Here is a 27710-nt window from a genome sequence, read left to right on the forward strand (position 1 = left end):
CAATGAAGGCAGGCGCTAAACCGCTGAGCCACCCAGGGATCCCCTCATGGTTCCATTTAAATGTGGATTTTTTTTTTTTTTTTGGTGAATACAGTACTATAAATCTGTTTCCTTATGATTTTCTTAAAAAATTATACATACATACATGTATATAATTTAAGTGGGCTCCAAGCCTAGCATGGAGCCCAGCATAGGGCCTGAACTCAGCACCCTGAGATCAAGACCTAAGCTGAGATCAAGAGTCTGATGCTCAACTGACTGAGTCACCCAGGCACCCTTCCTTATGATTTTCTTAATAACATTTTCTTTGGATTACTCTTTGTAAGAATACAGGGTGTATACATGTAACATAGCACATACAATACATGTAACATACAAAAATATGTGTTAATTGATTATGTTATTGGTAAGGCTTTGTTCAAGAATAGGCTAATGATGGTAGTTAAGTTTTTGGAGAGTCAGGCTTATATGTGGATTTTTGATTCTGCATAGGGTCAATGCCCCTAACCTCCACATTATTCAAGGGCTCAATTATATATTAGTCATATTAACATTTTCTATTTGAACAGTCATATTACAACTAATATATGCTTTAACTTATCTATGGCTCTGGTATAGTGGAATGGGGTTATGTCTCTGGAAAGCGTGTTTGTACCGGGGGCTGGTAGCCTGCATATCAAGCACAGCAGGCACTCTTTGTTTAGAGATAGGTAAATCAGTTGTTAACATTCATAATATTTGTACTAGCATTTTTTAATGCAATTTTAAAGTTGTTAATTTTTAAAAGTTAATAAAATAGCTTGAAAGAGGCATGATGGTAACCATAGTGATCGGTGGGGAAACCAGCAACTTCTCAATTTGTCTTTAGGTGCCACTCTGACATGCCCCTGGAATTGTTTATCCACACAGGTCACGTACCAAACATCTTTAGAATGATGGCGTTTTTTCACTTGTAAGATGGGAAAACCAATGGTTAGAGCACTGGAATTATTTATCCAACACTTCATGGCTAGTTGGTAGCAGGAGAGGATCAGGACCTCAGGTCTACCCAGTGTCATACTTCATGCTTTTCCCTTGGAGTAGACACAGCAAGTTGGTTTCTGCTTGTTTGCAAAAATCTGATAATTGGTAGTGGCTTCCTGCCACTGTACAGTGAAGCTGCTACCAATTCACTGGCAGTGAATGGTTCTGAAGCTTACTGGACTTCAGGAAAATGAATTCTAGGATTGATTAAGCAGCGTCTGTCTTCTGCACATTAGTGGAGGGGTGGAGAGATTCTGTGCCTCATAGTGATTATTCTGGAGTTACACTTTCACATCATAATGATGATAATAAAATCTCTCCCTATTAAAAGCCTGTTATGTGCCAAGGACTTAACTGTCATATCTCCAATTCTCTCACAGCTCTTCAGTGATAGTGGTAGAGTTCCTGCTGATCAGATGAGTTAACTGAGATGCAGAGAGCTTAAGTGGTGACTTTCTTTAGCATCACATGGCTAAAAGGGATGAGGTTGAAATTTGATGTATTCCCACAAAAACTTCCTTTCTTGCTTTAAGTCTGTATTTGGGGAATATACCACATTATTTCTCTTTCTTAAATAAGCCTGCTACTGAGTTGTCAGTAGTGACACATGAATATGAATGATAGTGCATACTTAGAGATGTAAATTTTAGGAATAGTTAAAGCCATGGTAATAGCTTTATAGTTTTTTTTTTTTTTTTTTTGGTGGTAAGAAATAACAAATCTAGGGAAAATAGAAATATATACCATTACTATTTTGATATTCCCTTTAGATCTAATCTATTCTTGAAATAAAAAATACATATACACTTATGTTTATTTATAAAATTATTACATTTGCTAAGTTAAATTTAAAAGTATGGTTCAGTCAGAGAGTAATTTATACATTGAATAGACTTACCAAGTTGCTGAGCTTGGGGTATTAGGCAAATAATAGGTTTTGCCAGTTTATAAAAATCCACCCCACACTGGGGGAACCAAGACAGTCTTATTTTATGGACTTATTCTGTATTATCCAGATGATAGCTATGAATGGGTTTAATATTTGTCTTCTCACTTCATCATTCCTATTCCTATGGGACAGTCTAGTTGGGGAGACAGACATTTATCAAATAGTCAGATAAATATTCTTGTATTCTTTACTGAGTGCCATGAAGGAAAAGCACAGTGTTTTCTGAGGGGATCCTACCTCACTCTGGTGTTCAGGGAGGATTTCTCTGAGGGTGGGGTACTGGTGCTGACTTCTGCAGGAGCATAGAGCTCCTTCCACATGGAAGGAACAGTGTAGTTAAAAACCCAGTGGTGGGGAAGTGTGTGGTTTTTCTAGAGTACCCCAGAAACCAGCATGGTCAGAAGAGGAGATTTCCTTTTGGCAGCAATGGTGGGTCCAGCTGTGACTGGATTTGGTGAGGGATGGCTGTGGTGGGAGAGGAAGGAGTCAGAATGCATCCCTGGATTCTAACTTGTACATCTATGTGGGTAGGGGGTATCTTTCACTGAGATCAGAAACAGGCAGGGAGTATCCTAGGCATCCAGGCAGGAATGTTGGGTGGCAGTTGGGTATAGAGCTCTGGGGCTTAGGGGACCAGCCAAGGGAGACCCATTTGGGGGACACAGGCATGAGGAGGTAATGCAACCTGTGGCTTATATGAACTTGGAAAAAATGAAGCTTTGTCTGCAGTGATGCATGATTTTTTACGTCTTGTACCTATTGACTGTAAGAAGCCTACATTCCAATTAGAGTCCTGTTGTTTAACTGGCCATGTGGTGTTGAGCAAGCTATTGCTTTTTCTGTTCAACGAATGTTAATGTTGCCGTTGCCAGGCATTGTTCTAAGTGCTAGATACACAAAGATTAAAAAACAAACAAAATTTTAGCTTTAATTAATAGAATGCGGAGACAAGGAAATAAACTATTGAGTGATTTCACTCTGACTTCAATTTGTTAATTTATTAAGAGGAAAAGAAAAAAAAAAGATTTATGAAGCTCTTACTGTGTGATAAATCCTGTGGTATCTCATTTAGCCCCTCAGCAACACAAGAAATGAACATGACTGTACTCTATTAAACTGAGCCCAAGTTACACCACTAGTAAGTTGTATAGGCAGGGTTCACATCCAGGTTTGTCTGACTCTAAACTCCCTCCCTTTCCATTATACCTTTATTGTCTAGAATTTTAAGTGTTTTTCTAAACTGAGCTGTTTATATTATATGAAAAAGATGGAGGAGTTTGAAGCAGGGAAGCATTGTCACCCAAGGTAAATATTTGTGCTTGCATAGTAAGTGTAGTAAGTGAATCAGCAGAGTCCTTGCATCAGTGGAAAAGGTTTTCCTGAGATTTCTCTTGCTCTTAAGAAAGCTGATGCCTGGATGAATGTCAGTCTTTATGAATGGCACTCATGGTTAGCCGAAGGCTATGTCATCTTCCTTGACCTCTTTGATATTTTTGTCATTGACACGGGCAAAGACATGAATGAGATGGCATGCTGATTTAATTGGCGACTGAAGTCAAGATAGGAGATACAGTTAATATATTAGATGTCAGGGTGGAATGATGACTAGAAATAAACAATGAAAATAAGTGGAGGTACAGACAAACTTCCACCACTAGCATCGACTAACCACCTGAATAATGGAAGAGGGGAAGGTGGGGTTTCGTTACAGCTCATGGGATGGATCAGGAGTATGATGGGGCTGCCACCCAAGCACAGAGATCCACAAGGCCACATTAGTACCAGTGGAGGCTCTGGGAAAAAGAAGTGAGCTCCTCCCCATATTTTTTGTGTTAAGGGGACTAACACACACACACACACACACACACACACACACACACACACACACACATACACAAATTCTTCAAAAGCAGAATTGAAGAATTTTGCTCAGAAAAAGGAAGTAGATATGATTGTCTTCAAATATTCTGCAAAAGGACCTAAGTGAAACCAGTGATGTAAACTTCAAGGAACAGAATTTTGTTATGGAGAAGGAAGGAATTCATAACATTCATGGTTGTAGATACATGGCGGGGGGTTCATACACACATCACCTATGAACCAGTGAGGTTCTTTTCTGTTCTAAGATTCTTTGTTTCATTGTTGAATCCTTTATCTAGAGAATCTTAGGAATTGTGATCAAATGGAGATGTATTGAAGTGCTTTGGAAATGCATGGTAGACATTGGTCATAATTTGATAATGTAGGTCAGGAGGATAATGCAGGGTTTCTAGAGGACATTTCATTGACCTCTGATGCTGTATGTTAATTTGGATGTACCTACACGATGGTTGCATTTTTTAAAGTATGCCTAAGAGTTAAGAATCACAGCTTCTGAATGTTGCTTTTTATTGGTAGTTTATGGAAGTCACTTATACATATAACATATAACAACATATTAATATTTTGTGGCTAGTCTTAATTCTGAAAAATGAAAACCCAGTGGTATTTTAAATTTAAAGTATAGTTAGAAAAAAATATTGTGTCTCCTATTCTTGTCCCATTTAAGGATAATATATATGTGACAAACTTCTTTATTTAAAAATACACATCAAGGGGCACCCGGGTGGCCCAGTCAGTTAAGTGTCTGCCTTTGGCTCAGGTCATGATCCCTGGGTCCTGGGATCGAGCCCCATGTCGGGCTCCCTGCTCAGAGGAGAGTCTGTTTCTTCCTCTGCCTCTGCCCATGTTCTCTCTTTTGCTCACTCTTTCAAATAAATAAAATCTTAAAAAAAAATTACACATTAAAAAAATGTTTCTTTCAGATAAAAACTGAGCAAATAAAAACTGCCTTAAATCCCATTTTTATACTTTTTTTCTTCATCCCCCCCATCTCTGGTTCCACAAATATATATGTTCTGTGTAACTTGCCTTAAGGAAACCCAAAGCAAAAATAATGACAGTGGTCATTTTTCCATGCCAGTATATGAGTATTTTGGTCCCTCCCTGCCCTTACCCACTCCCTGCAGTTAGCATCATACTTAGAGAGGGCACCATGGTTCTTGGAGCCAATAACCAATACTAATACTGATGTATTAGAATTCTACTTCTTGATCCTTCCCATACCATGGTAGAATGTAGCACATATTCCTAGATTGACAAAGGAAAACTTATGGTGTGTTGGTACTCAAATTCGAAGCTCACGTCTGCTTGAATAGGTACTATCTTGTCAAGTAAAAACACAATGGTTTTAGATGCTGCGTTGCATTTTTTTCCTGTCTCAATTTCATGACCATACATGGATGTATGCTGTAGTGTACATAGGGGACTATGGGCCTGAGTCAGGAAACTTGTGCTCTGGTCTTGGCTCTGTACAAGTGCTGTAGCCCTGGGTAAGTCCCCACAACTCCCAGCCTTCAGTATGTCATCTGGGATGAGATTGTTTCCGTGGTAATTGGATTCTGTGGTAGTGGTGACAGTGGTAACTGAGAATAGTGGTATTTTCTGGCTTGAAGAGGAATACGGAATGAGGGAAAAAGTCTTTAGTGCCTTGCTTCTTTATTTTTGACTTAAACTGATCTTTTTTATTTTATTTTATTTATTTATTAGAGAGAGAGAGAGGCAGAGACACAGGCAGAGGGAGAAGCAGGCTCCATGCAGGGAGCCTGACCTGGGACTCGATCCCTGGTCCCCAGGATCAGGCCCTGGGCTGAAGGTGGCGCGAAACTGCTGAGCCACCTGGGCTGCCTGACTTAAACTGATCTTAATGCCATTAGAAGAACTTGACCAAGAATATTGCATTATATATTATCATTGGTTTTACATGTGTCTTCTGCATAATGTACAGAATCGATAGAGAAATTGGTCAGTGATTTTTACTTTTTACTTTTGAGAACATTTTACTTTATGTGATCAGTCATCATTCCTGTGGAGTTACTGAATCAGCACAATCGGAGTCATTTGTGCTGTGTGCTAAGTGAGACATAAAGAAGTGCAAAGCATGGATGTTGCCATTTTAGACTACTTGGGAGGTAAGAAAATTCATGAAAAATGAAAAACTAGTCCATGAGTTAAATAACAATGCAAGGCAACTGAGAAGTCTGTTACAAGTAGCACAGGAGAGGGGCACCTGGGTGGCTCAGTGATTGAGTGTCTGCCTTTGGCTCAGGTTGTGATCCTGGGGTTTTGGGATCAAGTCCTGCATTGGCCTCCCCAAAGGGAGTCTGCTTCTACCTCTGCCTGTGTCTCTGCCTCTCTCATGAATAAATAAATAAAGTCTAAACCAAAAACCAAACCCAAAAACAAATAGCACAGGAGAGACTAGGGTAGGTCCTATAGATAGTGTTCTTGGGTGTGGTGAAGGGGGGGATGCTCTGTTGACCTTGAACCAGGACTTGAGTGAACTTGGGTTTAGACAGACAGGAGAGTGGGGACGTCCTCAGAATAAGGACTAGCAGCCGTTCCCTGTGGGTGAATGCTCTAAATGGGAGTGCGGGTGTGGGGATGGAGGAGGATGAATGTGGGACAGCTGTGTCCCATCCACCCCCACCCTACAGAAAACCATAGTAATGTTTGCAGCATGCCTGGGAAAAAACAGACATTTTAGAGTTATATTTAGACATTATCACAGAAAAGTAAACATAGATTGCTTCATGATATGGCAACCACTTCTTACAGGTCACTATGGCTGGCTCTGATCCTTATCGGCCTAACTTTCACATAGCTGTAATTCATGCACATCGCTTTTAAACATTTGACATTGTTATGTATGTATTTTTCCATTTCTCTGTTCCACTGTGCTCATATGTTATGGCTTGTTCACATATTCTGTAATTGTCGAATAGGTTGTCCTAGTTTTCTTCTTTGAACAATTGGTAAGTGGCTCTCAGAACTGTTACAGTTCTTATTAATTTGATTTTCACATGAATTGTGAGTTAGGTATTATTTCTTCGATTTGCTGAGTGAGAAGCCTAATATGCAATGTATCTGGGGTCATATAGTGGTAGTAAGTGGTGAGATAAGTGTGTGGGCCCACTCTGCGGCCAAGCCCACACTTTCTTCACTGGACCATGCTGTCTCCTGTCAGTATTAAAAATCATGTAGCTGCAGATGGATTTGGAGAAATCGCACCCCTACCCCATTTGAGAGACAGGGTTAGAGTTGGAGCAAGATAGAGTTTTTATTTTTTATTTTTTTATTTTTAAAGATTTTATTTATTCTTGAGAGACACAGAGAGAGAGAGGCAGAGACATAGGCCGAGGGAGAAGTAGGCTCCCTCAGGGGAGCCCCATGTGGTACCCCATCCTGGGACCCTGGGATCACGACCTGAGCCAGAGGCAGACGCTCAACCACTGAGCCACCCAGGCATCCCAAGATAGAGTTTTTAAAGCTTTTGTTTAAAGCTTATTGTCCTGTTATCTCTCAAGAGTGAAGTAGTAGTGAAAAACCTACTAGTAGGTATAAAACCTACTGGTATAAACACTCATTTACTTAAATTGGGTTTCATTATTTTTGTCATTTTATAGGTAATGAAATATTACTTCGAAGTTTTCTTTAGTTGCTGGTAATGTAGAATATTTTCCCAAATAATGGTTCAAAATGGGAAGAGATTCTTTCTCTGAGCGCATATTTAATCCAGATGTATAGATATGATTAGAGATCAAGAAAATAGGATAGTTCTTTCAGTGGGCTTGCAATGCTTTTCTTCAATTTGTGGTTTAAGAAATTGGGCTGAAAAAATTGTAGCATATTATATTCAGAAAGAAACTACTAATAAACCATTTCCCTAACTTGATATTTGGTAGTAAATACAATTACATAGATATCTTTATTATAAAAACATATGGTGGCATACTCTGAAAGAGTGGTAATGAAGGAATAAGTATAAAAAACATCAAGTCTATTTAAAGTAGGGGCACCTGGGTAGCTCAGTAACTTAAACGTCTGACTCTAGATCTCAGCTCAGGTCTTGATCCTCACCATTGTGAGTTTGAGCCCCGAGTTGGGCCTTCACACCCAGGGTGGAGTCTACTTAAAAAAAAAAAAGTCTGTCTAAAGTATACTAAAAGTATGTAAGTGAGTTGTTGTTTAATTTGGATTATCTTTAAAAGTGTTGTTGGATTCTTAGGCCAGCGTTTGATAAACCTCTTTTACCTATAATACAGCCCAAGTATGCTGCCTAAATTGTCTAGAATATATGTTCAAATATATATTTAAAAAAAATACACATTGTACTCTTATTTAGTTGTCCTTGGGATAGAAAACCTTCAGAGGATTTTGGAGGATGTAGGTAGTAGTGGCAGCTTCCCAAAAGGAGATGTAGGAAGGCATGTGTGTGCACGTGTTCATGTGTGGTGTACAATTGATACATGCATATCTACACAAAAGTTTATTTGAACAAAGGAGTTATAAGAAAGCCTTACCAATAAATAAAATTGCATAAGACACTGAGTATAATTAAACCTACACTAGTTGTTTTGAGTTCTTTGAAAATGGGTGGTACATACTGTGGCCTTCAAAGGACTTAGTTTATAGGATTGAAGCTCAAACTGCAGTAGTTGTGGAATGGTATCTAGAGAGGAGTAACATATTTAGAGAAGTATTTGAGGACTGTTTTAATATGCACAATGTCTCTGATAGAGCATACATTTTATATGAGAAATGAAAATGATGGTACTCTGGAATAGATCAACCAAGGAGAGATGATAAAAATACTAAAATTGTTTTGGGTTAGAAGTGAATAGGAGAAGCGACTTGACCTTTAGGTTTTTTGGAAAAACCTATATTTGGTTTGGTCTTTGGTTTCTTTAAGGAGGAAGTAGTAAAAAGCAGGGGTTGAGATCCTGTACTTGTACATATTTAATGTTAAAAATAGGAAGAGCACACAGCAGGATGAATTTGAGGTGTGGATGAGTATTTAACACAAGACCATAAGGAGAGAAGGTTAAAATTAAATAATTTGCACTGTATAAGTATCTGTTTTCATATCTGAAGTCTCACTGAAAGGTATTAGATGCATTTTGAGAGGTACAGATAATCTATGTATTTCATGTTTTCGATTTTCAGAACTCTCAGGGTTAAGCTAACATTTTTGACATGGGTGCAAATGAGCTGAATTTTAAGTAGGATGGTAAAGGTTTATTGCAGTGATTAGACAGATATTACAAAACAATTTTAGTCACTGATAAGATGAATTTGCTGCACTGTTACCTATAGCATTAAAATAAAGACACTCCAATAATCATTTTTCCATTTTAAATTTCTGCTTTAATTAAGCCAGTTTTGGGGTGCATTATTTAAAGTGAAATAAGTAGACCTTTCCTATGTCCTGGCTAATCCAGATTGAATGTGAAGATAGGGCTGCCTCAGGACTCCGTATTAGAAATTTAGCTTGAAATCTGATTTACTCAGCCTCTCTCTTGGCCATTCATTCATTCATTCTGAAATCACCAGCTGAGCCTTGATTTTCACACTTCCATAGGAAGTTTTATCTTTTGAGAGAAAGTGTGGAAAATAATTATATTCAGCTTTTTTTAAGGCATATGTTCTGATTTAACTCATTCTAGGAAAACTTAATTCTTAACACTTGATTTTTGTTTTATTGCAGTATATCAACATACATGTTTGTGTGTTGAATTGTGAAGTTAGCACAGGTTGTGTAACATCAGTATATAATCATTGTAAGTACAAAATTTCCTTGACTGGTGAAAGTAACACATCTAAAATTCCATGAAATTTGAATTTTGAGCAGAACTGTTAGGCCTACACATATTCTCATTCAGGTGAGATCAGTTCCTGGCAAATTCCTATGAATCCCCAAGAACTGAGCTTTTTTGTAGGGGGGCTTTGTTACAGCCCACCACAGACCCATTGAGATGCTCTGTCCTTACCATGCCTTGTGTGTCCAGTTAGGATGTCGACTGCATGTGTTACATTTTTGTTCAGCCTGTCTCCAGTGAATTGCTCATTTCTCTGGGATAGGTTGTTTTCATTTTTCTTCAGTGCCTGGTGCACTGCGCATTTAAGAGATACCAAGGAAGGAGGGCAAAGATTGCATGCAGCTTTGGGCTGGGGTGTCAGTGGGAAGAAACTGGCAGTTCTTGTAGCTTCCCCAGCTTGGGGTCTGGGTTTGTGCTCCTGGCTTAGCTCTTACCTCCCATTCATGCCATAGCTCCTTACCTTCGAACTACGGCTCTCACCTCTGTGGTGAGGCTTTCGTTGCCAAACCCAGCAATTACCTTCTAGTCACCGAATATGGAAAAGCTTTTAGCCTTCACCTCTTAAACACCAGGGTTGCATTTGCCATGTCTCATTTGTTGTGATGTATGACTCCCTTCTTTTCTGTGACACCATACTCTCCGGAATCTTTATTTTCTGACCATTCTTCTGGCTTCTTTATGGACTGCTTCTTTCCCTTCTCTCTAAAATGGTGTTATCCTCTACAATTTTGTCCTCTACCATTGTTCTTTTTTCACATATTTTTCCTGGGTGAAATACTTGAGTTTTTATATGCTTCCTGTTGATTAAATCATCCAGTATTTGTTGAACATTTTATTATGTGCCAGGTGTACTATTTGACTTATGTCCTAGAGATACAATAGTGAGTAAAACAGAAGAGTTGCTGCCTTTCCAGGAGCATGTATCCTCTATATGCTGACTTTTCCCTATATATCATTCTATGTCAGCCCTTACTCCCCAAGCTACAAACATATTGGGTTCCTTCCTATTTTTTTATTTTATTTTATTTTATTTTATTTTATTTTATTTTATTTTATTTTATTTTATTTTTTTATTTTATTATTTTTTAAGATTTTATGTATTTATCCATGAGAGAGAGAGAGAGCGAGAGGTGGGGGGGCAGGCAGAGACACAGGCAGAGGGAGAAGCAGGCTCCATGCAGGGAGCCTGACGTGGGACTCAATCCCGGGACTCCAGAATCATGCCCCGGGCTGAAGGCAGGTGCTAAACCGCTGAGCCACCCAGGGATCCCAGGTTCCTTCCTTCTAGATGTTTTCACCTGGGTTTCCTATAGGAACCTCAGATTTCCTATGTAGAATACTGAAGGCTCCCTTTGGCAAATGGAGGAGAGGGCTGATCTGCTTCTACCTCTGCATATCCTGTCTCAGATGGTGTCTTACTATCTATTGAGCCACCTTTGACTCCTGTCTTCTTCCATCACTTAGTCTCCAAGTAGTGTTGTATTTCCATCCCATTACTTGAATCTGGGCTTTCTTTCTGCCACTACTGCCACCAGTTCAGTATTTCAGCTCACCTGCCTGCTGCAGTAGCCCACCCTGGCTCCAGGCAGCTGCTTGAGAGCAGGCCTTCTGAAGCTGGATCCAACTATAGCTGCCTCTTAAAAGCACCTAGTGGTTCACCCCAAGGTGCAATCTGAAGCCTTTCAGATGACGTGCAAGGCTCACCCATGTACTGTCTTCTGCCTGCTGCAGCTTCTTTGCAAATTTCTGCTTCGTTTGGATCTCAACTGCTTATGTTTACTCATAAACATCAGGCAGCTCACCTTCCTTGAGCCTCTGCTTTATGCTGCTCCTTCTGCTCTGTGGTTCTCTATGCCCTGTCCCTCCCCACCTTGAGCCTGGCACTTTCTCACTCATTTATTCTGGTAATCTTTAAGCCTTCTAGAGGGTTTTCATATGTATTATATAGAGTCTGGCATACAGTGGGGATCAATGTATGGTTTTGAAAGGAAGGCAAGAAGGATCTCTTGTATGAATGCTGCAGGCTTTTTTAGCACCTTGGGGAGGGATTTCCCTTGCCAGGGCTTTTGCTCCTTTGAAGCACCCAAGGCAAGAAAGTCCCAGTTGAGTCTCTAGTTCTGGCTCTCCCGAATGGCCTTGGCCCTGAGGCCCATGGGCTGACTCACTAAACCCAAAATAAAACTCAGAGTCTAGATTTGAACTGGTTATGTTTGGTAAGATACTGACATAGGGAAGGTGGCTTGTGATTCATAGTCTGGGTGCCTATTCATATGCACTAGTGATCTTTGAAAACTTTTACCCTAGATATTCTGTATTATCTAAAATCTACCCTTTCACTTTCTAATGAGTACTCAGATGCATTAATGTTTGATCAGGAGTTGCAGACTCAGGTCCAAATTAGAGTAGTTTTTCTGAGAATACTTTGAAGTCAAAATCGTTGCTAACCACTCAGTATACTTTATCTTTATTACTAGTAAGCTAAAAGGAACCGGCTGAGATTAACTGTCATGCTCATATCCTATATGTATAGCAGAATTTTAGATGCAAATGTTTTCTCTGCAAACTCTTTCCTCCTTTTGTTTCCTCCTTCGTAATTGCTAAAACCTTCCTAAAAATAAAAAATAAGTGTCATGTATCCATCTAGACCTTTTTCCTAAATGTTCTGGGTTTTTATATGCCACCTAATTGTTTTTTTTAAATTAAATAATTGATTTACAGCATATTAGTTTTTAGATATTATAACATAATGATCTGATATTTGTATATATTGTGTGTCTTTAATATTGTCAAAAGTAAGGATAGTTGTGTAAATGTTAGTGTAACAAAATCTCTGCCTTTGTAATACATAATGACTTAATCTGTGTCTTTGTTTATTTCTTCCCAGGGCAGCCCAATGGATCCTATGGTGATGAAGAGACCTCAGTTGTATGGGATGGGCAGTAACCCTCATTCTCAGCCTCAGCAAAGCAGCCCTTACCCAGGAGGCTCTTACGGCCCACCAGGCCCACAACGGTATCCAATCAGCATCCAGGGTCGGACCCCAGGGGCCATGGGAGGAATGCAGTACCCACAGCAGCAGGTTTGTGCTGGTTTTAATCCCATTTCCCCTTCAAATTGGTGATGTTTTGTCTTTGTTGCTGTCTACCTAAAGATTGGTACTGAGAGAATTAGGGAAGCATTATTTTCTTTTTTCTTCTAGTTTTCATAGTTTTCAGGTAATCACAGGTGCAGTTTTCTTTCAAAGAAGGAAAGGTGATAGGGCACCTGGGTGGCTCAGTCAGTTAAACTTTCAACTTTCAATCTTGGTGCAGGTCTTGATCTCAGGATTGTGACTTCGGCCTGCCTTGGGCTTCATGCTTGGCGTGGAGTTTACTTAAAAAAAGAGCCATGGTTGGCCAGTCATTAAGCATTGGATTCTTGATTTACCCTCAGGGTCAGGAGATGGAGGCCTGCCTGGGAATCCCAGCATGAGCTGCTTAAAATTCTTTCTTTCTCCCTAGCCCTCTGTCAGCTTGCCCCACCTCCTGCGTGCATGCGCATACACTTTCTCTTTAAAACAAATAAAAATAAAAATAAATAAAAAGGAAAAGTGAGCTTCTTAGAACAAAGTGGACAAAAATACCTGTTTGGTGGAGGCTGTTACCGTGTTACTGACTGTAGTTGAAAGATAGGCAATCTCATCATTTTGCACTACATTTTATAGATCTAAACCCCATGAAGTCAACTTTGCTTTCTAACATTTCTGATGTCAGACTGGCATGTTTTGAACTGTGAATAGAGTTCTTAAGGTGAAGTTTTAATTATTTAAAAAATAAATAACCATGAAAACGGCATCAACTTTGAGAAAAGTTTCTTTATTCTCCCAAAAAGTTTTTTTGCGTTTATTTCTTAACATATTGCTTTCATATAAGAGGATTTGGGTACATCTGTTTTGGGTACATCTGTTTTCTTAGATTTGGATGGGTTTTGTGTTTTACTTAAAGACTTTTTTTTTAAAGTCCCCCAGTATTTTTCTCCTTTTTCTCTAGAAACAAATAGTTGGAGTTACTTTTTAGCCATAGTAAACCTAGAGTCTCTTGGATACTAGAGTATATCCTTGTTATGTTGGCCTGAGGAAGCATGAAATTAGGAAAAGACTAAATTAGATTCAGACTCGTTAAGGTGTTTAGTCACTAGAAATACCAGAAAGCCTTATTTATTAATTCCCACACCATGTCTTTAATCCTGGGGGTGCACTGGGCTGATGCTGCGTACATTTTCCTGCCTCCAGATAAATTACTCCTTAATGTTGCTAGTACCCCATTCCAGTGTTTCATATACTTCCTCTCTGGAAATTCTTCCCTGTGTTTGACCAAAAATCATCTGTGGCAGGAAAAAAAAATGGATCAGACTTTTCTTCTAAGATGGAAGTGGAGAATGATACACTTTTACATGCTCCAGAGCTGTGTTGATGAAGTTGCATCTGAGCCTTTTCTTTTATAGGCTGAATATTATTTTTCCTCTTTATTTTTTGTCCCTCCTTGGGCGGTATTTTTATTTCAAGGTGGTTGTAGGGAAAGATGGAAGTAGTTCAACCTTTGAATCCTAGCTGTTGGTTCCTTAAATAGCTGTTATTACTCCTTTATTAAAATTGGCTGCCCAGAATTCTAAGTCACTTGCACACTTACTTAATTGCTCTGTTAATTTTTTCAACATAATTCCGTTCTTCCAGAAATATTTTGCTGCCTAGAATAAAACATCTTTAGCTGAGGTTACTAATTGTGAGGGGGAAATAGTTTGAACATGATTGAAAAGTACGACATGATTTTCTTTTCCTTTTTCTAGTTTTAATTCAGCTTGCTCTTAGGTGAGGGGAAGAAAGCCCAAGCAGCTTGCTACCAAAATCCTATTTCTCCTCTGTAGCTGATTTCATTTGGGGGCTGATAGTCCTGTATGATAACCCCAGCCACAGGAAGAGAAGAAGGGAAGAAGTAACGGGACTTGTGGAATGAAGTAGATGCTAATCACTCCTTGTTTATCTGTATCTTCTTTCCACTATATTTTCCTGCTGTCAGAAATTCATTTTGAAAGGTGATGTTTATGGTAAGGTACGAGATACTCCTTTATCTTTTTCTCTGAACGAATTCAAGTCTTATAAGTTTTCAACATTAGCATAGTTTGCAATGCCAAAGTAGAAGTCCAGCAAATGGAAAAGAGTGTATAAACAATGGTTACCCCAGGGGGCGCCTGGGTGACTTGCTCCATTAAATAGTTGCCTTTGGCTCAGGTCATGATCTCAGGGTCGATCCAGCCCTGTGCTGGGCTTCCTGCTCCACTTGGAGTCTGCTTGAGGATCCTCTCTCTCCCTCTTCCTCTGCTGATCTGCCCACTTGTGTGTGCCGATTCTCTCTCAAATAAATAAATAAAATCTTAAAAAAAAAAAAGATTACCCAGGAATATTTTTTTCATTATTTTCTTTCCTACATGTGTAAGCCTGGAAGAAGAGGATGTACATAAGTACATGAGTAATCTTAATTTCTTGGGTTCTTGGTATTTTTTTTTTTAATTCCTGTGTCTCTTACATACTTTTGAAATTCAGTAACTCTTGGATTTCTTTGAAGGGACAAATTGATGAAGATAACTCACCAACTATTTCAGCAAATTTTTAATTAAGATTTTAGATTAGGCATTTTACTGCTAACCAGAAGAAATGCCTAATTTTAATTAAGGACAAATCTTTCTGATAATGAAAGGAAAGTAGTGTATCTGGTAAGAAATTGAATGCCTCGGCCATAATATGTCAAACTTTCATATTGAGTTCATCATAATCAAGTGTTCTAAGTAATCTGTATTGCCTTTTCATCCTTTCATTTAGTTATGATATAGTCTTAAAATATAGTATCTTGTTTTGATAAGTAAAAGGCTAAAAATGGCTATGAATGCATTTTTGAATATGTGTAACATTTTAAAAGGGACTCAACTTTTAAAATACTAGTTCATGTGATCAGTTAGGTATAGGCTAATTAATAGCCTTGAATGGAAAAAAATGTAATTGAGAAAGTTTTGGGTAAAAGTTATTAGAGCACATTTACTTTGTTAGTTTTAGACTGTGTTCTTGGTGGGGAATTCTCAGTGAGTTGCTTTGTTTGTAAATTTTGGGTAATTATAAACTTGTCCACAGACAAGGCCCTGGCACAGTGATTGGCTGCTGGTCCTGTCCGTTTTCTCCTAGTATTAATGTAATTGGCCGAGCATTTTTGTAATCATGGCTGCTAATGTTTCTCAGGGAAGAAGTTGAAAGATAATGATGACATTGAGTTTTTATTGAGTGGACATCACCACCTAGGCATGACTTTGCTTTGGATAGCCTCCAAAGCTTTCTGTGTTTGGTTTGTGAGCCTCTAATGAGCTGAATCAGGTTCATTTAATATTGCTCATATATTTCTGCAAAGGATTAAAATGCAGGAATTCAAGTTTGTAAATTGAGTTGCCCACTTACCAGCTGAGTGGTAAGTTGTCTTTGGCTCAGGGGTCACAGTTTGATTCCTGGCTAGCGTTCCACTCCTGTGATAGGAATTGTAAATGAGTATTCTGTTAGAAAGGACTGCCATGCTAATATGAAATTTAACATGGATAATATCCCTGCTTGCTTTTTGTTTCTGAGAATCAGGAGAAACTGGCCATCGAGTATTTGATTTTAGTGTTAACCTGGTAATTCTTGATTTTGTATGGTGATAATTTTATTTTTGCAATATACTCATGACTAGGTCTTTGAGCATGACATGATAATAGTACATCATTTTGGTATTTATTAACTGGAACTAGATTTGTGCTCTTTCACATGCTGATTCTCCCATACCATCAGGCGAATACATGGCTAAACAGATTAGTTTTGCACAGTGCCCTAAAAACTAGTCTACTTGAGTTTCTATTGAGCCGAGAGGGGAAATGAATTTTCTATGCCTCTGTGGAGAATGTTCTGCCTCTAGGCTCCTGGAATTCAAACTTGGAGATGGTTAACGGAAGTATACTGGTTGATTTCGTCTAATACAGAACCACAGAGAGGAAATATAATCTTTAAGGTTACCAGAATCTGACTCTTGAGTTTTTTTAGATTTTTAAAATAACATAGACACTAAGGTACCCCTGGCTGCATCAGGGATGTGGGTGAGCAAATGTTTTGTTTTACTTCTCTTGTCCTTTGTGATTATAAATGTATATGCAGGCCTGTGCCAACTTGCTTTAAAAAAGATTTTCATATAAAAGAAATAGCACACAGGGGAAATAGGCTACAGAAGTGAGGATATATTTATTTGTGTCAAGCACATTTCAATTACCGCATGTAGTGTTGAGATTTTTCCTGAGTTATCAAGGGTTAGTGGGTTGATATTTTAACTACCCTTACCTTACTGCAGAAGTTTGTATAATCTAATGCCTCTTGGCATTATAAAGCCAGGGAAAGGGGAAGAGGGCAGTGAGATATTTAAGTTTATGAGTATTTTTATAATGAAAAACACGACCTTTTTAGTTTTTAAAAACACATCTGTCTTCCAAAGACCTTTACAAAAATAAGAGCATGATATAACAACAAGAATATAATAGTTTTGAAAGGTATTCTGGAAAAATTAAACAGAAATTAGTTATTTTTGTTAAGGTGATCCATCTGAACTTATCCCTTAAAAACCTAATTAAAGTTGAAGTTCTTTTGAAGAAGACTTTAGAAGTCAATAGGTATTCTCATTTGTGTCTTTATCTTCTGTACCCTTTGGATATGTGTATTTTGCTGTGTGTTTTTTGAGTAAAAATGTTATGTTATTTCAGAACATAAGCATTTTATTTGGTGCTATCTTAACAGCCAAAACACTTCTTCCAATGCAAATGTTTATTTTGGCAGCAGATGTTTCTAAAAGGAGACAAACATTACAATTGTTTGGCTAAAATAAATGTTTTCTTTGGGGTTATTGAGGCAGCCAAGCAAGTTCTAGGATTCCCACCTGTGTTGCTTTATATTGTCAGTCTATTTGGGTAAAAAATGTTTACTTTAAAAAATACAGTTAAAATTATGTCGTATTCAGTTTGAACAATGTCTTTGAAAAGTCAGGATGGATGAGGAAGGAAGAGTTGGTTAAAGACGTAACAATTACAGAATTATTTAACATTAAATGTTTGTTTAGGCTCCGTCTCTGAATCCTAAATGTGAATCCAATAATCAGGGATTAATTTTGGTTTTGCCTAATAAGAGCTTAGACATCCTATTTTTAAGGAGCATCGTAGGGTGTGATAGGATGAGAAAGGAAGACTTGACTTAACGGAAAAGAACTGGTGCGTAGAGTTTGTTTTACATCCAGACTCAGTTTTTTTGATAGTTTATGTTTACTCAAAGACACACCCACTCGCACTTATGTGTGCACACGCTTACTTGCACACACTTATTTAAAGCAGAATGTTTGTGTGACAGTGGTATCTTAGTATAACCAAATGTATCTCCATACACATACTGAATATATTAAACATTTTATTTTAATATTTATTTTTTGTGTGTTTTAGATATGTGTACATATATAAACAAATACATGAATAAAATGAAGGTAAACATTTTGGGCAGTAAAATAATGAATGCTGAGAGATTTCTCTCACTGTGTTATTTGTAGCATTTTTTTTTTTTTTTTTTTTTGTAGCATTTTTATATAGGCATGTTCGGTACCAAGAGACTAGGAGCCAAGCTGCTTTGCTTGCACACCTGAAATGTTTGGAGTCCTTTCAGCGGATTGCAGATTTGTATAAATAATGGCCTTTTGTTGGCCACATTTTGTCTTGATTTTCTCAGTTGTTCTCCATCAGTGAACATAAAGGTATTTAAGGTTTACCAACAAAATACATTTACACCTCATATTTCTGCTTCCAAGTAGATAGCAGATGCTACTATCACTGATGCCAAAGTTCCCTGTAGATGGAGTTTTGTACCAAGAGAATATTTTTGAAAAGATTTGTAGATATGATAATTTTTATTTGCTCCTTAAAATGTAAATTTCTGGAATACTTAACTGGTTTTATTTACTTTTTATATTGTAGTTGAATGTAAGCATATTTTGAAGCATTCAATGTGACATCCTTAGAGGAGGATTAGAAGAGATCACATTTCAAGTTACATAGAAATTTTTAAGTTGTTAGCCTTTTTCCTAAAAAATGAGCAAAAACCAGGTTTCATACTTGAAAGTTTAATGAGAAAATATGAGATGATTTCTCTTGTTGTTTGGATAGCTACTTTTACATTAGAAAGTTTATACCAAATAGATTTGGTTTTTTATCTGAACATTTACATTGTTCTAGGTATTTATTATAATGTGTACAGCACCTGTTCTCTGCTTGTAGTTTATACCCTTTTGTCACTCACATATGAATTCTACATATTTTACACTCATGGACTTTCAACTAAAATATCTCTTAAGCTTTTCTATTATGTTTTTGTCTTTGAGATATAAATCTCACACATGTTTTAGGTAGCATTAGAATTGCCGGAGTATATTTTAAATAAATTTTGATTTTTTTTTGGTTTTACAAATAAAGAAACATTAAATGTGATATTTATGTTAAAATTAAAGCAATTCAAATAAAGCTAACAGTTGATACCAGTAAACCAACCAACCACATTACTTCAATGCTCCCTGAAACACAACCAACCACAGAAATCACTAAACAACAAAAATCCCAGAATATAAATTGACAGTTACAGTGACTGCATAATTTAGACAGTAGTTCTCAAGTTTGCTGAATATTAGAATCTCTCAGGGTGCTTTCCAGCACTCCAGATTGGGATGTTCATATCAAGGACATCTGAATGTTAAGGCCCCCTTCTCTCTTTTTCTGAGCTCCACAGGTGACTCCCCAGTGTAGCCAGAATTAACAACCAGGTGATAGAGATGGACAAGTAAGTAAGGACCCCAGACTAGATTTTGGGCCAGCAGCATTGCCATTCTTTGGACCCTGCCCAGGGAGTCAGGTGCTTACTGCTGCCTTAATGTGTCCAGAAGCAGGAGGTGGGACAGTGAAGTCCTCGCTGATTAATGCTGGTAATCTGTGTGCGATCTTGGAAAAATCAAGACCTCACCCTGCTCATCTACTGAGTGAGGGACTTTGACTATGAGATCTCCTGGCTTGGAGATTTAGATAACTATTATTTAAAATAATACTTAATGTTTTTTCATTTTAGTTTTAAATTTTAGAGTTTTGTGACTCCAGGTACCATCTTCTGAAATTGATGCTTGATGGGTTGTATTAATAATTACTAGCCTACGTTCTTTAAAATTCTTTGTAGAGGTGAAAGAGTTGTTCTTCCTTAAAGATTAGCAAATTGTTGCAATCAATGCAATCAGTTATTTACTTTTAATTTAATTTTTTTAAGATTTTATTTTTGAGAGAGAGAGCAGAGTGAGAGAGAGAGCGAGCTTGAGAGTGCACAAGCAGCGGGGAGGGGCAGAGGGAGAGAAGCAGACTCCCCACTGAGCAGGGACTTGGGAGTGGGAACAGGGAGCCGATGCAGGGCTCCATTCCAGGACCCTGGGATCATGGCCTGAGCCAAGGGCAGAAGTTTAACCAAGTGAGCCACCCACGCACCCCTAATTTTATTATTTTTAAAGTGAAAATTTTCTCAGATAACTTCTTCTGAATACCTGTGGTGTGCTATGTATGTAGAATGTTGTCTGTCCTTTCTAATATGTAGAAAATCATAAGGTTGAGTGAGATGTTAACTTTATTTGGAGTCACAAAAGGAAATAGAGACCCAGTAATTACTTACTCATTTAATACATTATTACTTTCTAAGTAGTTCTGAAAATAAGTATATACCGTACATTAGGATAAACTGTGTACAGTGAGTTCTGAATAGAAATAGGGACTTTTAAGACTTCTATTCTGTGCTATTATTTTCACTCCTCTTTGAGTGCCACAAAGAGGGATTTGCTGGCTGTATTTTTGTCTTTTAAAATGGTTTTTCTCTGGGTGGCTGGGTGGCTCAGTCAGCTGAGCATCTGCCTTGGGCTCAGGTAATGATCCCGTGACCCTAGGATGGAGCCCCATGTGAGGCTTCCTGCTCAGAGGGGAGTGTTTCCCCTGCCCCCCACTTATATGTACTTGCTCTGACATGCACTCTCTTTCTTTCTCTCAAATAAATAAAAATCTTTAAAAAAATTCAGGCTTTTTCTAAGGGTAAAAAGTTTTTAAACTTCATGTTAGTAGCTAGAAGTTAAATTCTTTATGGTCAAAAGTTCTTTATGACAGCTTGATTATTTTTGTATGCAACAAATTTATGAATGACCTTTGTACTTCTTTTTTTAAAAGATTTTATTTATTTATTCATGAGAGAGACACGGAGAGAGAGAGAAGGCGAAGACATAGGTAGAGAGAGAAGCAGGCTCCTCGCAGCGAGCCCAATGTGGGACTGGATCCTGGAACTCCGGGATCATGCCCTGAGCCCTGAGGCAGATGCTCAACCACTGAGCCACCCAGGCATCTCCCTTTGCACTTTTCATTTTGGAAAATAATATTAAAAGTTAAATCTGTAGTTTTGAAAGGAATTAGAAAAGACAGTTTAGCAGAGAAGGAGAAGAAAAAGAAGATGGGTGAGAGCATGAAGGGAAGAAGGAAATCACAAGGCTACAAATAGGAAAAAAACAGCAGCCTTGCTTCTCTACGAATGGCTGTGTAGATGCCTTCCTGGTGCTAGGGAGCTTACTCAGCCTGGGTTCCTCGGCCTCAGGGGGAACTCCCCATGTGAGATCAGGTGTTAGAAATTTCCTGGAAATTCTGGAGCTGAGACCTGAGTGTGGTTAGAGTGTATGTATAAAGCAAACATTCCTTACCTACTAAGCCCCAAACCAAAACTTAGCAACTGTTGACAACAGTAGGAGTTACCAGCTTCCTATTTCCTATGAAAAAGTATGTTTAATTGAGAAAGCAGACTGTATTCCAAAGAAGTAACCGAATTAGTCTGTCTCTATTGATATTGAATCAGTAAGAACATACTTTCTTTTTTCTTTTTTAGTAATGACCAAATAAACCGGTGGAATTGGCTCTTCAGGGATAGTCAAAAACACGATCCAGGTCAATTTCTATAAAACATCAAACATTCAGAAACAAAGAGTAAGACTAATGTAAATAGCAAACACTGAAAAGATTGAATTAAAATGCAAAAAGATCCGTTGCTAAGATAATTGTTGAACTCAATGGACCTGAGACTGGGAAAAACTAGCTCTATCCGGATAGTTGTAGATGAGCCCCCAAGGAGGGCTAGGGAGAAGTGTCTGATGGAAACTCCAATCTGAGTGCATCCCAGAAAAGACAACCAAGTAGGGACAGTTTCCCAGTATGGCCTGTAAGGATTATGTGTCGTTTTATAATCTATATCATTGTTACTATTGCTTGCAGAGAAAGCTGGGGAAAAGGGAAGTATTGGAATAATTGTTATTATAATTGATGGGTTGTTATCACCTCAGAATACTTCTTTAAGGGTGGCTGAGAAGGAAACTTCCTTTTACTTAATTAGTATATTACCTTAAATTTCTAAGATTTTCTGATATCCCAATAGTCTGGATATTTTAAGCATTTTACATCCTTGGAGGTTTCCTCAGAGTGTTTTGGGCTTCATAGCAAAGTAAGACTTCCCCTCTCTACTTAACTACGTGTAAGTCCTGTGCTCTTCATCACAGGTCTTTGAGATGAGAGGATCTTATTCCCCAGGAATTGGCCAAATTTTGATACTTGGGAGAAGAGAAAAGACCAGAATTTATTTCTTTCAAATCCATTGGACTGCAAGGGAGACCCTTTCTCCATTATTGTCTCTGATTGATTTCTTACCTATTCTTCCTTGTTGGTTTCAAAAATAAAGAGTGAAAGGAGTGACATCATTGGCCCTAAGTCTTCATGACATCAGGTTATCACAGCACACTTGGAGTCATTTCCAGAATGATCGTTAAAAGCTGATTTACCACATATATGAGTTAGGTCATGAGAGTAATAAAATACTGAATGGAGAATGAGGCAGAGGGTTCCAGAAGGATTCCAGAGCCCAATGGGGTCTCAGCCACTGCTGCTGAAAGACACAGAAACTGGCATTAAGCAACATGCAGGCTTCTTACTTCCCAATCAGAGTCTGCTATGGTTGGTCTAACTGAAAGAATTTAAGTCTCCTAGCTGCTAGGGAGGCTATGAATTTGAGTTTTCAGGTCTCAGTTGTGGGAGGCAGAATGGTTTGGATACTACATCTTTGCAGAGAACACAGAATTACTCCTGACAGTCCCAGAGTTTCTCTGGTGTAAACATTTCCCTCCTTAGTCTTCCTGTTTCAATAGATGGCAGCTCCATCCCTTCTGCTTGACCCCGCAAGCACCTCACAGTCCTCTTCTTTTTCTCAAGCTCTCAATTTGTTAGAGAACCTCATTGCTTCTTTCTTCAGAATAAACCAGAAATGGCACACTTCTCACCACCTTGAAGGCTACTGCCCTTGACTAAAGGTCTATGGACACCACCTCCCATTTGTATCACCATAGTGGACTCTCTTGACTTGCTGCTCCACAGTCTGTTTTCAGCAGAGTGACCAGAATGGTCTTTTGAGATGGTATAAGTCAAAGCAAGACACTGAGTCCCTGAGGTCCACTTCTATATCCACATCCCCACGCCTGGCTCTTCCTTCTGCCTGGAAGGCTCTTGGCTGGGTGTCGGGCTTGCCTTCTTCCTTCTTTTAAATTTCTGTTGAGATGTTCGTTTGATCTTCTCAGACTTCTTGAGTTGAACTGCACACTCCTCCTGGCCCTGGCCCTGGCCCTGGCCCTGTTTTATTTCCTCCATAGCACTTGCCACCTGAGGTGTGCTTGTTGCTTTGTTGTCATTTCTATTAGGATATGAACTGTAGACAGCAGAGACTGGGTTTTACCCTGCTGTGGCCTCTCATCTAGAACAGCACATGGCTCTTCACAAACATTTCCCAGCAAACAAAGAAGAATGTGCAGAATTGTAGACTCTGGCCAGGGAAACCCAAGGAGCCCGGTGCTGAAAGGTTCGAGTGTGTTCGCATTATATCTGCCACCTGTATGTGGCTGAGAGGCTGCTCCTTGGCCATGGCTTCCTCAGTTTCTGGCTGAATTGCTAGTACCCAGCTCCTAGCTGATCTGGTAGGAAGCCTACTAACAACCACTGGGCTGTCCCTGTAAACCTGCTGTTAGATTCCAGAGGAGTTTCTGGTACCTGAGAGGCCATTACGGCATGGTGGTTCTCTGTTGCTCCTCCTTCCAACATGTGCAGGATTAGGGGCCTGTAGTCCTCTCTCTGATACTAACCCCACTGAGAAAATTGGAGACAGCACTACTCTACATCAGGGCTGGTAACGTTCATCTGGGTTCTCTTGTATTGAGTGAAATACTTAGTAGGGGGAGACATGCCAAAGTTTCCAGACCCTAGCTGAATTGGATTTGGCGTAAATGTGATACAGGCTCAGGTCTTTGTCCTAACACTGGTCATTTGACAGTGCTTTTGGAGGAAAACCCCCCAATGAGTTAGGATGCTGTTTATGGAAAACACATTTTTCCAGTAGGGATTTACTGGCAGAGCTGTGCCATGCATGGTGGGAGTATGAAGGGGCTTTTAGATCCTCGGTGGTGGGGGAGTAGTTTACATCCAAGCTTATATTGGAATTGTGTAAAAGCTGGTAATTTATGGGGAAAAAACCTTAAATGTGATGTTGCAGTTCTCCATCAGTGAAACTGGTAAGTTGAGACCACTGTTTTTAGCAGACATTGTTTTTCATGTGCTTTATGGAGCAAGCACACTTGTATAAAGCTTAGCTTTTAGAAGAGGTGTGTTAGGGACCGAGGTTTGGAATTGTTAACCTTTGCCTACATTGTGCTGTTGTTGTTTCCAGAAGCAGAGGTCATGGCCACACTCAGAATGAAAGTTACACCTAGGAGTAAAGAAATGCAGTTTAGACCAAATATTACAAAATTATCCCTATGTGCTTTATTTCAGTTGAGGATGTATGATAGATAAATAATTGACTTTTAAGGAAGTACAAGGATTTAGTGCCTCAGTATTGATGTGATCTCATTGCCCTCTTCCTCCGCATCGTGATTATCACTGATCACAGTTTCCTAGTTGTAAAATATGAGAGATTGTCATTACGTGCCAGTAACAACATCAGTCCCCTTGCCGGGTGTCACACTAGGTACTTTTATGTCCCGTGCTCTTGTGTAACCCCTGCTGACCTTTCGTTTATCTCCACTTTCTGAATAATAATAAGAGCTAATATTTATTAAGGGCTTACTCTGTGTCAGGCACTGTTTTACTTACTTTACGAGGATTAACAATCTTCATGATGGCCTCCTGGGGCATGTGTTATAATCCTCAGTTTATAGATGAGGAAACTGGTCATTTGACCGTGTTTGTTTAAATTTATGTACTCACTAAGTGGCATGGCAAGAATTTCAGATCCTTGGCACTTTACCTCTGGGCCCACTCTAGCATAAATTTTATGATTCTGGTAAAACTGGAATGCTTCTCATCAACTGAGATGAGAATTCATTTGGATTTCTGAATAGTAAGACTGATTATAGTTAAGATAGCCTAATTTTGACACTGAATATTAGTTTCATTAGCTTTGTAACCTTTACCACGTTGAAAATGGAATGTTGGGCAGCCCGGGTGGCTCAGCAGTTTAGTGCCGCCTTTGGCCCAGAGCCTGATCCCGGAGACCCTGGGTCGAGTCCCACGTCGGGCTCCTTGCGTGGAGCCTGCTTCTCCCTCTGCCTGTGTCTCTGCCTCTCTCTCTCTCTCTCTCTCTCTCTCTCTGTGTGTGTCTCTCATTAATAAATAAATAAAATCTTAAAAAAAAAAAAGAAAATGGAATGTTACCTACGAGGTCTATCACACTTAAAGAGTCAGGAGTTTTTTTTTATTGAGGTGAAATGCATATTACAGAAAGTTACCCACTTAAAAGTGTACAGTTCAGTGAAATTTAGTACAATTCATAGTACTGTGCAACCACCATCTTTATCTAGTTCTAGAACATCTCCTTCACCCCCAGATGACATTCTGGTCCCTATTAAACACTCACTTCCTGTTTCCTACTCCCCCTACCCTGGGGCAACCATTAGTCAGCTATCTCTATAGATTTACCTATTCCAGATATTTCACATAAATGGAATTGTAGAATATGTGACTTTTTGTGTCTAGCTTCTTTCACTTAACATAATTTTTTCAAGGTTCATCCCTGTGGTAGCACATATCAATACTTCATTCCTTTATATGGCTGTACATTTTTCCATTGCATGGAGACAGTATCTTTTGTTTCTCCATTCATCTGTTGATGGACATGTGGGTTTCCATGTGTCAGCTAGTGTGAATAGTGCTGTTATCAACATTTGTGTACAAGTATGTGTTTGAATGTTGGTTTTAACTTCTTTTGGATATATATACCTAGGAGTAGAATTGCTAAGTTGTGTGGTGATTCTGTGTGTAGCTCCTTTTTTTTTTTTTTTTTTTAAAGATTTTATTTATTTGAGACTGAGTGTGTGTGCAGACAAGTGGGAGTGGAGGGGCAGAAGGAAAGAGAGAAGCCGACTTCCTGCTAATCAGAGAGCTGGACATGGGGCTCGATCCCAGGACCCTGAGGTCACAACCTGAGCTGAAGGCAGATGCTCAACCCACTGAGCCACCCAGACGCCCCTATGCTTAACTCCTTAAAGAACTGCCCAACTCTAGCTGCTGTAACATTTTACATTAGAATCATATGATTTTAACATTGGTCTGGTGTTTACCGAGACTGTTCTAAGTGCCAGGGCATATATCATGTCATATAATTCTTACCAAAGCTATTAGGTAGGTAATGCTACTTTGCCAGTGGGGAGACCAAGTAGGTGGGTAGCTTTCCTGGGGTCATTGTGTAGCCTTAAAGACCTTCCGTTCCAGCCCAGTGCTTCTCCGTGTGTTCCACACATCCTGCTGATAATAGGCAAGGTTGTTTTGGATGCCACATAGACACAGCATTACATAGCACTGAATCATATAGTAAAAAAGTTATTTTCTTACAGATTTTTTCTTTCTATTGAATGGAACTCTAATACCATTCCAACACTTCATAGCCCCTTTTCCCAGTTTTTCATTTTCTAAAGAACAGGCCTCAGTCTAAGAGCCTTGGGCAGGTGTCAGCATCCAGTTACAAGGTAATCATATTGTATTGTCTTCATAGTCTGTATTTCGTGATGATCTTCTATTTATGGCAGGCAATACTGGTTTTCTATTTATGATAGTAGATTGAAAGTTTTCTTTAAAATGAAATTATTTGAATTAAAAGAGTGATTCATATCAAAGAAAAACTGCTCATACTGTAAGTGGAGTTTATGTACTTCCAGTTTAGCCCAGCACACATTTATTGAATGCGTACTAAGTGTTCTGTAATGTATTTGCACTGGGGAATGTAAAGATGGCAATAACCAGGTCTTTGCTCTCTGGATGCTCTGCAGAGAAAGAAGTTAAGCAGTATGTAGTGAGTTCAGGTGTCCATGTGTCTTCTGGTGCTATGGCAACACGGAGGGACATTTTTCTGTGTGAGGATAGGAACGGGGAGAATGTTAGATTATATGTGTGGATATAGACTGATTCTAATTGTACCAGGTCTCTAATGAATTTTGAAAATTGATCTTTTGGGTTCAGATAAATATCATTATCTCATGCATCCATTTGATTCGTTATTATTTTTGTTTTGTTGAACTAAGAGGATATTATTAAGGTCTAAAGTGGTTTGTTCACTTTGTTATGAGACATTTATTGCTAACTGTAGAGGAACTTGGAGTTCACTCATGCAAATACATGAAATACACGTATGTGGGTCTTTAGAGTGCTGCAGTGCTGTAGTAAGATTTGGAGAACATGCTCTGGGAACAGCTAACCCTGCATAGAATGGGTGACATAAGGCCTGGATTTTGGAGTAGGAGTTTGCTGGGTTTGGGAGAGGAAAGTTGGGGAGGGAGTGCTTTTCAGTTCAAATAGGATTTAAAGGGATCTTTATGATTTTTACA

The 27710-nt window shown here is 38.8% G+C and overlaps 1 protein-coding gene across 14 annotated transcripts in view; it reads left to right on the forward strand.

Annotated features, from left to right (window-relative positions):
- The window catches only part of ARID1B (AT-rich interaction domain 1B), a 436905-nt gene that overhangs the window by 39237 nt on the left and 369958 nt on the right, over nucleotides 1-27710 (forward strand). For all 14 annotated transcript variants that reach the window (XR_013380082.1, XM_077898158.1, XM_077898153.1 and 11 more), the window contains exon 2: nucleotides 12554-12748. Coding sequence is in view for 13 of the 14 variants with exons in the window: in XM_077898158.1 (XP_077754284.1) it covers nucleotides 12554-12748 (195 nt within the window). In the remaining variant the exon portion in view is untranslated. The remainder of the gene's footprint in view (nucleotides 1-12553; nucleotides 12749-27710) is intronic.

The sequence above is a fragment of the Canis aureus genome, chromosome 1 (assembly GCF_053574225.1).
Source record: "Canis aureus isolate CA01 chromosome 1, VMU_Caureus_v.1.0, whole genome shotgun sequence".
NCBI classification, from domain to species: Eukaryota; Metazoa; Chordata; class Mammalia; order Carnivora; family Canidae; genus Canis; species Canis aureus.